This window comes from Stegodyphus dumicola, chromosome 6 (assembly GCF_044657685.1).
Source record: "Stegodyphus dumicola isolate Sdum_Otavi_A_Nest chromosome 6, ASM4465768v1".
Classification (NCBI taxonomy): Eukaryota; Metazoa; Arthropoda; class Arachnida; order Araneae; family Eresidae; genus Stegodyphus; species Stegodyphus dumicola.
The window spans coordinates 222,914,386-222,927,018 of record NC_140773.1 but is presented as its reverse complement, the minus strand read 5'-3'; the positions used below and the strand labels follow the sequence as shown (position 1 = coordinate 222,927,018).

Sequence of the window (12,633 nt, the reverse complement as noted above, 5' to 3'; positions counted from 1 at the left end):
TTTTTGCTCTCCTCACTTTAAAAAGTATTCAAGAATTCTATTTACCTAATTATTAATTAAAAGTCACTTGTGATTTAAGCGACCGAATTTCAAAGTTCGAAATTTGAATGCTATGTATATAATTTTTTAATTATTTTTTTACAGATAAATTATTTTTATTATTACTGTTTTCGTGGTAGAGGTGGTATATAGGTCAAATATACGTGCATATATGTATATCAAAATAAATAATTTTGCTTCATTTTTTAAGTGATACAGTACAAAGTCTTTAATCTGGACGTCCATAATCCGGACCTCAAAGCTACAAACTTTCTACGCATGCGTAAACGCATTATGCGTTTACGCATTTGCATAATACGTTTACTCATGTGCGTTTAATGTATAACGGACGGTATAAGCTAGGCTAAAATTATTTAATTATCTATTTCAGTTAATGTTGCAGATTGCGTTGTTCCTTAATCTTCTAATTGGATCCGGCTTATTATTTTTTGCAGACTGTTAGAGCAATTTTATAAAAAGTAAGCTTGAACTTTCGATTATGTCAAGAAGAGTTTCCGATTCTGGAGCTGCCAAAGGATCTACAAAGCGAAAGCATGTTTCGATGTCCATCAAACAAAAAGTGGAATTGCTGCAAAAAATGGATAAAGGCATGAATAAAGTGACAGAGAGGTTAGTGAAAACGAAAAATTTCGATTGACAAGTTAATCGGTATTCTAAGCACAGCAATTACAGGACTTGAACAGCGGAACTTTGTAACTGAACAAGAAATTATGTATGTTTATAGAATTAAAGAGAAAGTATTAGCACATAAAACGAAGCAACTTAAACAGCTTACATTGAAAGAAATGTTTAATAAAGTAAACAAATAAATATTAAGCCTTTTTTTTTTTTTTTTTTTTTTTTTTTTTTTTTTTGTAAATTTGGATACCCTTTACATCATAATTGCTCTTTATTTCATAAATTACAGTTTCATATTTTTAATTTTATAATTTCTGCATGCCAGCTTACCAGATTTAAATTGATGATCTATAATCCGGAATCGCCGAAGTTCCGACGAGTCTGGATTAAAGACTTTGTACTTTATATACTATTTTTACGATAAATAAAAACTCGGTATTCGTTTTTAAATGAAATATCTGGTTGTAACAAACTTTTCTGCCCAAAATCGTTCTTAATAAAGTGAGGAAAAAAATATGAAAGTAGTATCTTTAGTGTGGGTAGGAAAATCACCACCAAAATGTATGATTTTCTGCCAAAGTTTTCGCAGCATTTCAAAGCCCTATGGCCCAAAAACTTGGCGGTAGAGATTCCAAAAACAGATCAACGTCATTTCGGACGTACTGCGCAGAATAGAAAATGGTACCAGCATGATGTAGTTGCAGGTGTAAAAAAACATAGAAGTACCAAGGAACGATGTCAGGGCTGTGTGGTGAGTGTGGCAAAAGATCCCATTTGAGTTCAATCGGTGAATGAAGACACATGTAGTCCTGCATTATCGCGATGGAATATTACGTTTTTGCACTGGAACTCATTTCAATGTTTTTTCTTCATAGCAGCATCAACATGAATTAGCATCTCATTGTGTTCCTTACTGTCAGGGAGTTTACCTTTTTCAAGATACTCTTTGTGGATAATATCATGGCAATCCTACCAGATACAAAGGATAATGTTTTTGTTAGTCAAATCACACTTTGCGATGCTGACGGCAGGCTCAGAGAATGCCGACCAACTCGTTTTCGGGCTGTGTTGTTGAAGTGAATCCACTTTTCATCACTGACAATCCTGTCCAGAAGTTTGTCCTTGCATTAATATTCGATCAGATTAGTGCAGGCCCAAAAATGTATGTCCTTATTTGCTTGAATCAGCTCATGCGCCACCCAGCAATTCAACTTGTACGTCAAGTTAATGGGATGCATAGCACGACTAATGGACACGGCACTAACGGCTAACACCTTAGAAAGCTCTCGAGTACTGGCATACTGATCTTCTTCCACAAGGTGTCGCAGGCGGGCCTCATCAACATCAGTAGGGCGGTCAGAGCACTTTGCTTCTTGAATGTCATAGTTCTTTTTTAACTTTCAGTATCAAATCTTCACAGTGTTATATGATACAACATTAGTAAAGCTGTTCGCATGATTTGGTCACATTCTGTAGCTTTTCGCAACAGAACTGGAAGTATATGATGGTTCTAATGTAGTAGTGTGATAGTTCCATTTCAGATACCTTGTATTTAATGATAATGACAGTCTTTTACAAATTTCACAACCCAGTATTCTGAAGCAAGTCTCTCTCTTTCAAATGCCAAAAATGGTTTGACAAAATATGATTAAACACGTGAACGCGAACTGTTTGCACAAACGATATTTGCGGTGGCGGGAAACTGTTGTTAAAACCCGATAATAAATGTATAACCCTTCTAAATTATTTTGATGAAGTAGCCCCTTCTATTTATCTGAGGTGCGAATAATTCTGAGAACACTTTTTCCTTTTTTGATCTTCTTATAAAAGTCAATACAGTTTTCATCAAAATTTATTTTGGCGATTCACATACCCTTCAAAGTATTTACTTTAAACTGTCTTATCACTAATCCAAAAACTCTTCATTAGTGCTAAAAAATACTCACCCGGTTGCAGCATTCCTGCCAGGAAGACAGAAGAAAAACCCTGGCAATTTAAAAACATTTGAACAATAACCTGGTTCCTATTAAATAATGCAGTTATTACCATCCACTGGGCACATATTATTTTTTTACCATTCCAATATTTTTCTTCCGTGATATATTGTTTAAAGTAAACATATTCCTCATATATATCAATATCCAATAATTTATGATTTTTTATCATTTGATTAATTAACAAAAAAGTCTGTTTCACTTGACTCCAAGTTTCCATCTCCTGATACATTTTTTGTCCATTTCTCCAAATAAGTGAGAACAGTCTGATAAAACAAAATGTAGCTTTCTTCTTTCTTTTCTTTTTCACTTTTTTTTAAACATATTACTAAAAAAGGGGGGCAGAAATAAATATTAAATTAAACAGCTGTAAAATGTATTGTTGCCTGCGTACGGGTTCGTTTGAATTGAATGCACAAGTCCGATGAAAAAATGAACAAACTTTATTATTATCACAACAAATAAATCAAAATTCTGAAATTTCCCCAGATATTCGTGCAGTATTACAATATCTCACAGTAGATATCTTTTAACTACTCAAACGTTCAACAACTCAACTTAACTTAATTTAAAACAGCTAAAGAAAGCTAATCCGTGATTTCGCTTCAGTAAACAAGAGCAGTTTTCTAAACAAACTCTTAAAACAACAACAAACTAACTAACAACAGCTAATGAATTGAGAGGTTTTCCTCCTTTTATAAGATTTTAAATCGCGCGCGTGAATTTTCTGGAAATAAAAAAAAAAGAGATATTTATTTATTAAATATTAAATGCGCGTTCTTGTATTTAATTTTCCGGTTTAGCTTTCCTTTAATATTCATCACGCGCTGCATTGCGCGAGAAATAAAACAATTTTATTTATAATTCTAATTAACTAATTAAATACCAAATTCGTAACACTGCCCCCTTCCCAAGGACTGCACGTCCCGGGCAGTACAATCCCTGAACAGGAAGCCAAACTTATAACTAAAGGCATAAATGCAATAATAAACATTACATTACAATAACAAAAAAAAAAAAAAAAAAAAAAAGAGCAATAAATGCAATTAATCATATCAAATACTAAATACAAATAAAATGCTATTAAATACTAAATACAAATCAAATGCTATCAAATACTAAATACAAATCAAATCAAATACACATTTAGAAGCAAAAAGGACCATGGTCTTACACTATTTACAATTATTTACACTACGTACTATGGCCATAGTAATGAGCTAACCTGGTGTAATGAACGACTTTAGAGTTCGGAAACTTACGGATCCGAACCACGACGTCATTCAGCCTGCTTAGGACTGTGTACGGACCATCCCAAGGTGACTGTAATTTCGGGCAGATTCCTTTCCGTCGAGTCGGATTCCACAACCACACCTTGTCTCTTTCGTGGAATTGATGTTCGATTGCTCTTGTGCCGTATCGGGTCTTCATCTTCTCCGTCGCCAAGTTAACTCGCTCTCGTGCAAAGTTGTGCATCACTTCAAACCGGGCCTGGAGATTTTGAATATATTCCTCAGGCGGTGAAGGAGCATCCGGAGGGCGACCAAACTTGAGATCACAAGGCAGACGAAGGTCACGACCTAAGAGCATCTGTGATGGGGAATAGCCGGTAGTCTCATGAACAGCACTGCGGTAAGCCAGTAAACACAGCGATAATTTCTTGTCCCAATCCTGCTGGTTTCTGGAAACCACTAATGAGAGGTTAGTAAGGATGGTTCGGTTGAACCTCTCTACCATGCCGTCCGACTGGGGATGTAATAGCGTCATTTGGGTTTTGTCAATGCCGAGTAGTTTGCAGACTTCTTTGATTATTGCTGAGGTAAAATTCCTTCCCTGATCGGAATGTAACTGACGAGGCACTCCGAACCTGGAAATCTAGTGCTGTATCATGGCGAAGAACTCTTTTCTGGTGATACAGTAATTTCTCTCCGGTTTAAACAGGCACTTGCTCCAGTAAGCTACTACACGTGCTTGGCCGTCTATTTTTTGGGACAAAACAGCACCGACACTTTCATTGCTCGCGTCCGTGTCGAGAATAAATGGTCTGTGGAGCTGAGGATACGTCAGGATTGGAGCAGATGTTAAAGCTTCCTTTAAGCTGTTAAATGCATCCTCGCATTCTTTTGCCCACAAGAACTTTCGTTTGCTCTCTGTCAGCTTGTGAAGGGGTCTTGCGATGGAAGAAAAGCGCTTCACGAATCTCCTATAGTAGGTGCAAAGCCCTAGAAAGCTTCTCAGCTGATGGACATTTTCGGGACGTTTCCAGGATTTAACCGCTGATACCTTTTCAAGATCCGTGCACACACCTTCCGCAGAGATTACATGTCCGAGGTAAGTCACTTCCTGTCTGAATAATTTGCATTTAGGGGGACTCAACTTTAAATTCGCTTCTTTCAGTTTTCTAAGCACCTTTTTAAGATTTTCTAGATGTTCTTAGTCTTTCCGACAATGATGATATCGTCCAGGTATATCAGACAGGCCTCGTAGGAAAGACCTTTCAAAACAGTTTCCATTAGGCGTTCGAATGTAGCCGGTGCATTGCAGAGTCCAAACGGCATCACCTTGAACTGCCAAAGTCCTTGTCTAGTAGTAAATGCAGTCTTTTCTCGGTCTTCAGGCTGTATTTCTACCTGCCAATACCCACTCTTTAAATCAAGTATTGAGAACCACTTGCTTCCAGAAAGAGTGTCTAGAATGTCGTCAATTCTAGGAAGAGGGTAACTGTCTTTCTTCGTAGCATCATTCAACTAGCGATAGTCAACACAAAATCTTGTTGAGCCGTCTTTCTTTCTGACAAGAACGATGAGAGATGCTCATGGACTTGCTGAAGGATCGATGACATCGTCTTCTTCCATATCCTTTAAAAGTGTTCGTACCTCTTCCTGTTTAGCAAACGGTAGACGTCTTGGATGTTGCTTGATCAGGGAATGACCGCCGATATCGATTCTATGTTGTGTCAAACTGGTTCGACCCACGTTAGAAGACGAGCGAGAGAAAACAACTTGAAGATCTTTAATGACGCGATCGGCAGCATTCCTCTCTCCATCATTTAATTGCACATTCTGCAATAACTCCAATATAATGCTCGCTGAGGACACAGATTCTGGGATGTTACTCTTTCTTTCAACGCTGGTTACTGGAGTACATGCTGCAACCACTTCACCTTTCTTAATAACTCTCGCCTTTTCAGTTATATTGGCAACTCTCACCGGGATAACCGTTCTCGATAGGTCGACGAGTGTTGAGGCTATTAGTACTCCTTTCGGACTGTTACAGTTATTGGGATATTCTATGATGCCGTAGCGGAAATCTCTGTTTTCGGCTAAGGATCCAGGAAGTAAAAACTCGGTTCTTGCGGGTATTGTGATATCATCTTGAGCTATAATTTTGTGGATAGATTTAACATCTTCATCATTAACTCCAAATAACGCTATGTCCTCAGACGCAGAATGGAATTCGTTATTTTTAAAGTCCAAGGAAAAATTGTATTTCTTTAGAAAGTCCAATCCGAGTATGCAAGGATCAGTGATCTCTGCTACATATGCTATGTGATGGTAAGCGGCACTTCCAAACGTGATGTTAACATTTAATTTCCCGTCAGTGTCAATCTTCTCCCCGGACACAGTCTGGAGTATCCCTGGTCTGAAGCATAACACAGCATAATAATCTGAAGCATAATAATGTCCATATTCTTGACATTTATAGCATTGAATTACGCGTTTTTTCGGGGCAGACTTCTCGATCTTGACATTAACACTTAAGATATTGTTGAGTCCATGAATTGCACGTCCTTCCTTCGTTTTCTTCAGCTCCAACAGGAAAATCGGAAGTTTCTCGATAGCATCTCCTCTTCGTCTGGAAAACTGCTTGACTTATCGAGAATTTCCTTCTCTCCAGATCTGCCTGGATTGTTTCTTCCTTCATCGTCGATGGGAGGCCCTTAAGAATAACCTTAATAGGTTTTTCGCTGAGTAACTGGAAAGTATGAAATGGTATATTTCTTTTCTGCAAAACCAGAGTTGCTTTTCTGTAATCGTCTACTGACTTTAAATTAACATATAGTAGTTTCATTTTCATATCAGCTTCGAATTCTTCACTGCAGGTATTGATAAGGATTTCATGAATTTTAGGCCAATCGACTTCGCTTTGCTGGAAAACTATTGGGGGGTGCAGCTCCTCCTTCTTCTTCCATACCTTCTACTTCACTTAGCTGCTCAAATCGATTTTCCGTCGTAACTTCCATTGGAGCTTCGTTTTCTGATACTTTCGCGGTTTTCTTAGGAGAAATCCATTCTTGTTCCCTGCTGTCTGTTCCTCTTTCAGTTATCTGCCCTGGATACAATTTTTTCGTGAATGTCTCTACATCCATCTCACCCTTAGTTCTTTTATGAAAGTAATTGCAAATTACGTCAAATCCAAATTTCGCAATATGGTCTCGGATTTCTTCTTCAGAACATGACTTGAATTTTGGGATGTCCTCATCATTTCCCATTGATAAATCTTCTGGTGTCTGTTCATCAGTAGCTTCTCCATTCGGTGTTTGAATGTCTCTTTTTTCCTTACCAGGTTTAACATCTTTCTTCTTACTTGGTTGTTCGCTTTCCGTACCTGACATAGTTTTCGCCTTTTTCGCTTTACTTTTCTTTTCTTTGGCCATAAGGATGAAATCCTCTTTCTTCAATGGATAGGTCTTGTTGGTTTTGGACGAACGCTCGCTTCGGTAGTCCTCTTCATCAGAACTATCGAGTGGTGTCCTATAAAAGGACATTTTTGTTTTTCGGTTTCGCAAATCAATGACTTATTTATAGACACAAAAAAATTTTGACAACCTTAATGAATTGAGAGGTTTTCCACCTTTTATAAGATTTTAAATCGCGCGCGAGAATTTTCTCGAAATCAAAAAGAGATATTTATTTATTAAATATTAAATGCGCGTTCTTGTATTTAATTTTCCGGCTTAGCTTTCCTTTAATATTCATCACGCGCTGCATTGCGCGGGGAATAAAACAATTTTATTTATAATTCTACTAACATTAACTAATTAAATACCAAATCCTTAACAGTATCCTTAGAACATATGTAATGCAACATTGATAATTAAAAATATATGTCGTTTCCAAGAGGAAAACCAAATTATACGTCATCATTTCGACAGACTTTTTTAATTTTTTTTAACCCTTATGCAAAATCAAAATGACCATGAAGTAAAAATTGAATGATATAAAGAAGAAACAAAAGAAAGAAGATTTTAGATGGATATATCTACAGTGAAATTAAGCAAATGACAAAATCATTGTCTTTAGCTACTGTGCAATAATGTGTGGGGGATGATATGTATTAACGCATTTAATGCGCTGTTGATAATTAAAAGAAGATATGTGTATATTATAAATTCAAATTATCAGTCCAAATTAATATATCAATTAAGAATTGCAGTGTTGTCTGTAAATGAAAGTCTGAACTGCAACTGTGAGCACAAATTCTGTGTATGTTGGAAGGCTAGAGAGAGAAATACAACAATGAGAAACAGAATTTCCTTACTACAATTTTCTAAAGTAAACGCTAGATGGGGAATCCCCTGTTTATGCATCTCTTAACTTACGCTTGTATTCTCACTTTGCAATCTACATTATTTAAATAAATATATGCATTTAAACACTTACGATCTCGCACTACTGTTTTTAGGGACGAATGCTATAAATTCGGGACCGAAAAACAAGTTGTAAAAATTCGGGACATGTGGTCACCTTACTTGTGATGCAACCACACATTGCATCATCTTATATTGGTCGAAGAATAGGTCTCACCACTTTTCAAAAACCAATCAGAAACATGACAGAAATTAAAATTACACAACATGTTTTCACTTCTTTGTCCCAGTAGAGAGACTCATCTAATTTTTCACTCTTGCATTTTATTTCTCTGCCAAGTCCAGAAGCAATCGGAACAATAAATCATAATAAGAAAGACTGATACCGCTTATAGCTTAGAGCCTTTCATAGATCCTTATTTCAGAATTTCTAGCTATTTGTTATACATTACATATTGTTTATCTAGTTCTCTCTAAATGAGGAATATCGAATTAAGAAAGTGCACCCCCAAACAAAATTAAAAATAAGCAAGTTTTTTATATTAATCATAAACATGCATTACTAAATGCAAAATTTACAAAAATGTTAAGAAAATAATTTCAAATCTGTAGATGGAAAGATTCTGTAAATATAACTCTTATATTTTCCCCATAATTAAAAAATTCCAGTTAGTAAATTATTCATTGTGCTTTAAGTAAATTACAGCAAAATCTTCCTTACTTTTATATGCAAAAATCGCAGAAGCATTCGAGAATGAATTTAACAAGCTGTATCACCTTTTAGTGTCTAATGAGAAATTTAAACAAAAAATTAAACCAAATTACTAACAACTATAAAACAAAGCCTTCGGGCGATTTATGTTAATGATACGATATAACAATAAAATTTGTAGTTCACTCCATTAAAAACGTTTTTTATGCATATTTTGGAACTGTTGCACTTAAGACTATGAAGCTTCGTGTATTTAATTAAATAAAGTACAATGAATGTTTCACTAGCTGGAACCTTTGCTCTACATATAATACTAAAAAAAATAAGATTTTATTTGCAGGAAACACTCCCACTCAAAATGTTTAAATTATTTTCATAAAATCCTTTACCTTATTTTTGAGAAATTGTAACTGAAAGAACTTATCTACGATTAAAATTGAAAAAAAAAAAGTGAGAAGCTTCTTTCCTTAACAACTCTGTATTTATGCAATCATTAAAAATCTTGTAACATGTAAATCGAAATTAATATGCCTGATACAATGTAACCCTTAACTAGTCACTTGGCACACCAAATGTGCATTGATAATAAATTCTTTGAAAAAATGTAACCTTGAGGCTTTTATGTCCCCTTCCTTCATGTCATGATCATACAGTTAACTACAATTTTTTAGAGTGAAAACGTGATAAAGTACATGCACTGCCGTTGCCCAGGATTCGAACTTACGACCTCCTGATTGTAAGCCCTTTGGACTTTCCAGCTACACGAGGAAGGAGCATAAAAGGAGGGAGAAAAACTAAACAGTTTTCTCCACTTTAAGGGTGACTGGAAAAGAGGAGACCTAACCACAAATACTGGTGGTGACAAGTTATCGTCAACTACATTTAATTTGGGAAGCACTATAGAGTCATCTGGAATTTAAGGCAGAAAACATGATAAATCTCCTCAGTGGCCTTACCGGGATTTGAACTCCATACCTCCCGATTGCTAAGTGGGCGTATTTTCCAGTTATACCACGAAGGCATACGATAAGGAGGGAGAAAGACCTTACAGGGTATGTTCAAAAAAATATTATAATGCTTTAATTTTTCTGTTGCAGGTGGCTTTCCTCTCTATTGGGATTCTGACCATGGTCTTGGTGGTTGCTCGGCATTTCGTCATCTTAGTGATCGTTTGCCTGTTCCTAGGATTGTTTGACGGTTGCTTCATATCACTATTGGGGCCGATAGCTTTCGACGTTGTGGGACAAAAAGGGGCATCACAGGCGATTGGTTTCTTACTAGGTTTCTGTTCTGTTCCTCTGACTGTGGGACCTCCTGTCGCTGGTAAGTTGCAAGCTCCAAAAATTTTCAAGCCATGGTAACCAGCTGCTCTGTTTCGTAACCAGTCCTGCCTTGTTGTATCAGATAAGAACTGGTTTTTTTACACATTTTGGGTTTTTTTTTATTTTTATTTTTTTTTATATACTTCCCACATTTGGTACATAGTTTCCATTTGATTAAGTTAAATAAATGAAGCACATTCCTGATATAACACCATCTGTTAGCCTGTAGATCTGGATGTAATGCAAATCTTTTCTGCTTTCCCATTTTGGAATGAGATATTGAAGAAAACAGAGATTACTGCTGAAAACCAAATACTGCCTGAGGACATTTTCATACAAAAATATATCCTCTTGTCAAATAAGCAATATTTAAGGAAAAAATAATAAAGAAATTCATTTGTAGTATGGGGTGGAGCACACTTTTGGAAATCAGATTTGAAAGAATGTGATAAGTTATCTTATCATTATTTATTTAATATTATATTAAATATCCGAGAATTTACTTTTTAAAATAATATTGTCGAAATGTCCACCTTTATGTATTGGACGCTCTTACAACCAAGCACATGAAGAGACGCCGACACACAGCGCGCAGACATTTCGCTACTATTTCTGCCTGAATATTTCATTTCAATTGAGTTACTCTTGTTGGTTTATTTCTGTATACACATTTTCTAAAATACCAACCCCGCTCATTAAAAAAAATCTGCGAGTGAAAGATTTGGACTTCTTGGAGGCTATGGAATGTAACGTTTATGAGAAATCAGTTTACAGGAAACATTTCTTCAATGGTATATCATGTGACACCCTTTGCTATGTCCAGTTCCTTTTGTCAGTCTTCATATTTTGGCAGCTTTGAGCAATGTCTTGCACATAAAGCTGAATTTACAAAACCAGTGATCCTGAGCAAAACTCATACAGAAGCTTCCTGCCACATAATTTTTTCAATCTAGTAAATATTCTAGAATTGAAAATATATGTTAAAGTTTACATATTTGAAATACCATAGAAGGGTCAGGACACTTCCTTGAAAGAGAAGGATCAGTGTACATGCCCAGTTTGCCCTTGGAAAGCAGGAAATCAAATCCTGCTTACATGTTACCTTTGCCTACCGAATAGTATGGTCATCTTACCTGTTTCACATTTATAGTGGAACTAGTTTCTTCAAATTTCCTTCCCCACGATTTAATGAAATGAACACTGGGGTGTACGAATAGTGTTGTATGACTCGTAGTGTAACCGATACAGAGGTTGAATATCTAAAAAATAATTGTAACTTTTTAGAAAGCTTTTACATAAAAAAAAGGCACTGTTCACATGTGAAGCATTCTGTAGTCACTCCCAGAAAACATTTTATCTTTATCAACCGACCACAACCTCTCTCCAGAACAGATTTTAGGGGTCAAAACAAACATGGTTACCATTTACAAACACTTATAGCCCACCATATATAATGCTTATATGTTCTGAGTGACAAGTGAGAGTCCAAATACAGTGCTGATGCACAAACTATATAAATTTGGTAACAATAATATTGAAAACAAATAGTCGCAGAAAAAAATTTAAGTACGACCAGTAGGAACGAATAATTAATTTGCTTTTCGAAAAGTTAGACTATGTCAAGTTCAAAGCAAAACCATTCAAACTCTTAAGTTTAAATTATGAGAAAGTAACAATTAACTTCATTAGCGAAGTGTTAACATTATCTCCCTTACAGAGAGAGATACTAGATTCAAGTCCTAGTCTTCAACTGCAACACAAGTTGGTCGTAATGAACAACTATAACCACTGAATTAATTTTCAAATTACTGTATCTTAAAATGACATGCATTATATATACAGTTAAAAGTCGTTAATCCGGACTCGTCGGTTCCGGATTATAGATCATCAGTTTAAATCTGGTAGGATGGCATGCAGAAATTATAAATTAAAAGTATGAAACCGTAATTTATGAAATAAAGAACAATTATGATCTAAAGAGTATCAAAATTTACAAAAAAAAAAAAAAAAAAAAAAAAAAAAAAAAAACTTAATATTTATTTGTTTACTTTATTAAACATTTCTTTTAATGTAAGTTGTTTCGTTTTTTATGTGATAATACTTTCTCTTTAATTCTATAAACAGACATAATTTCTTGTTCAGTTACAAAGTTCCGCTGTTCAAGCCCTATAATTGCTATGTCCAGAATACCGACTAATTTGTCAATTGAAATTTTTTTCGTTTTCAATAACCTCTGTGTTACTTTCTTCGCTATCGGAACCGAATTATAATGACGAGGAATTTGATTTAAATCATATCAAAGACGGAGTACATCGAGATGAAATACTACATTTAGTA

The 12,633-nt window shown here is 35.4% G+C and overlaps 1 protein-coding gene across 2 annotated transcripts in view; it reads left to right on the top strand.

Annotated features, from left to right (window-relative positions):
• Positions 1 to 12,633, top strand: part of LOC118198941 (monocarboxylate transporter 10-like) — an 82,663-nt gene that overhangs the window by 63,997 nt on the left and 6,033 nt on the right. For both annotated transcript variants that reach the window (XM_035370722.2, XM_035370721.2), the window contains exon 6: positions 10,072 to 10,297. In XM_035370722.2, coding sequence (XP_035226613.1) covers positions 10,072 to 10,297 — 226 coding nt within the window. The remainder of the gene's footprint in view (positions 1 to 10,071; positions 10,298 to 12,633) is intronic.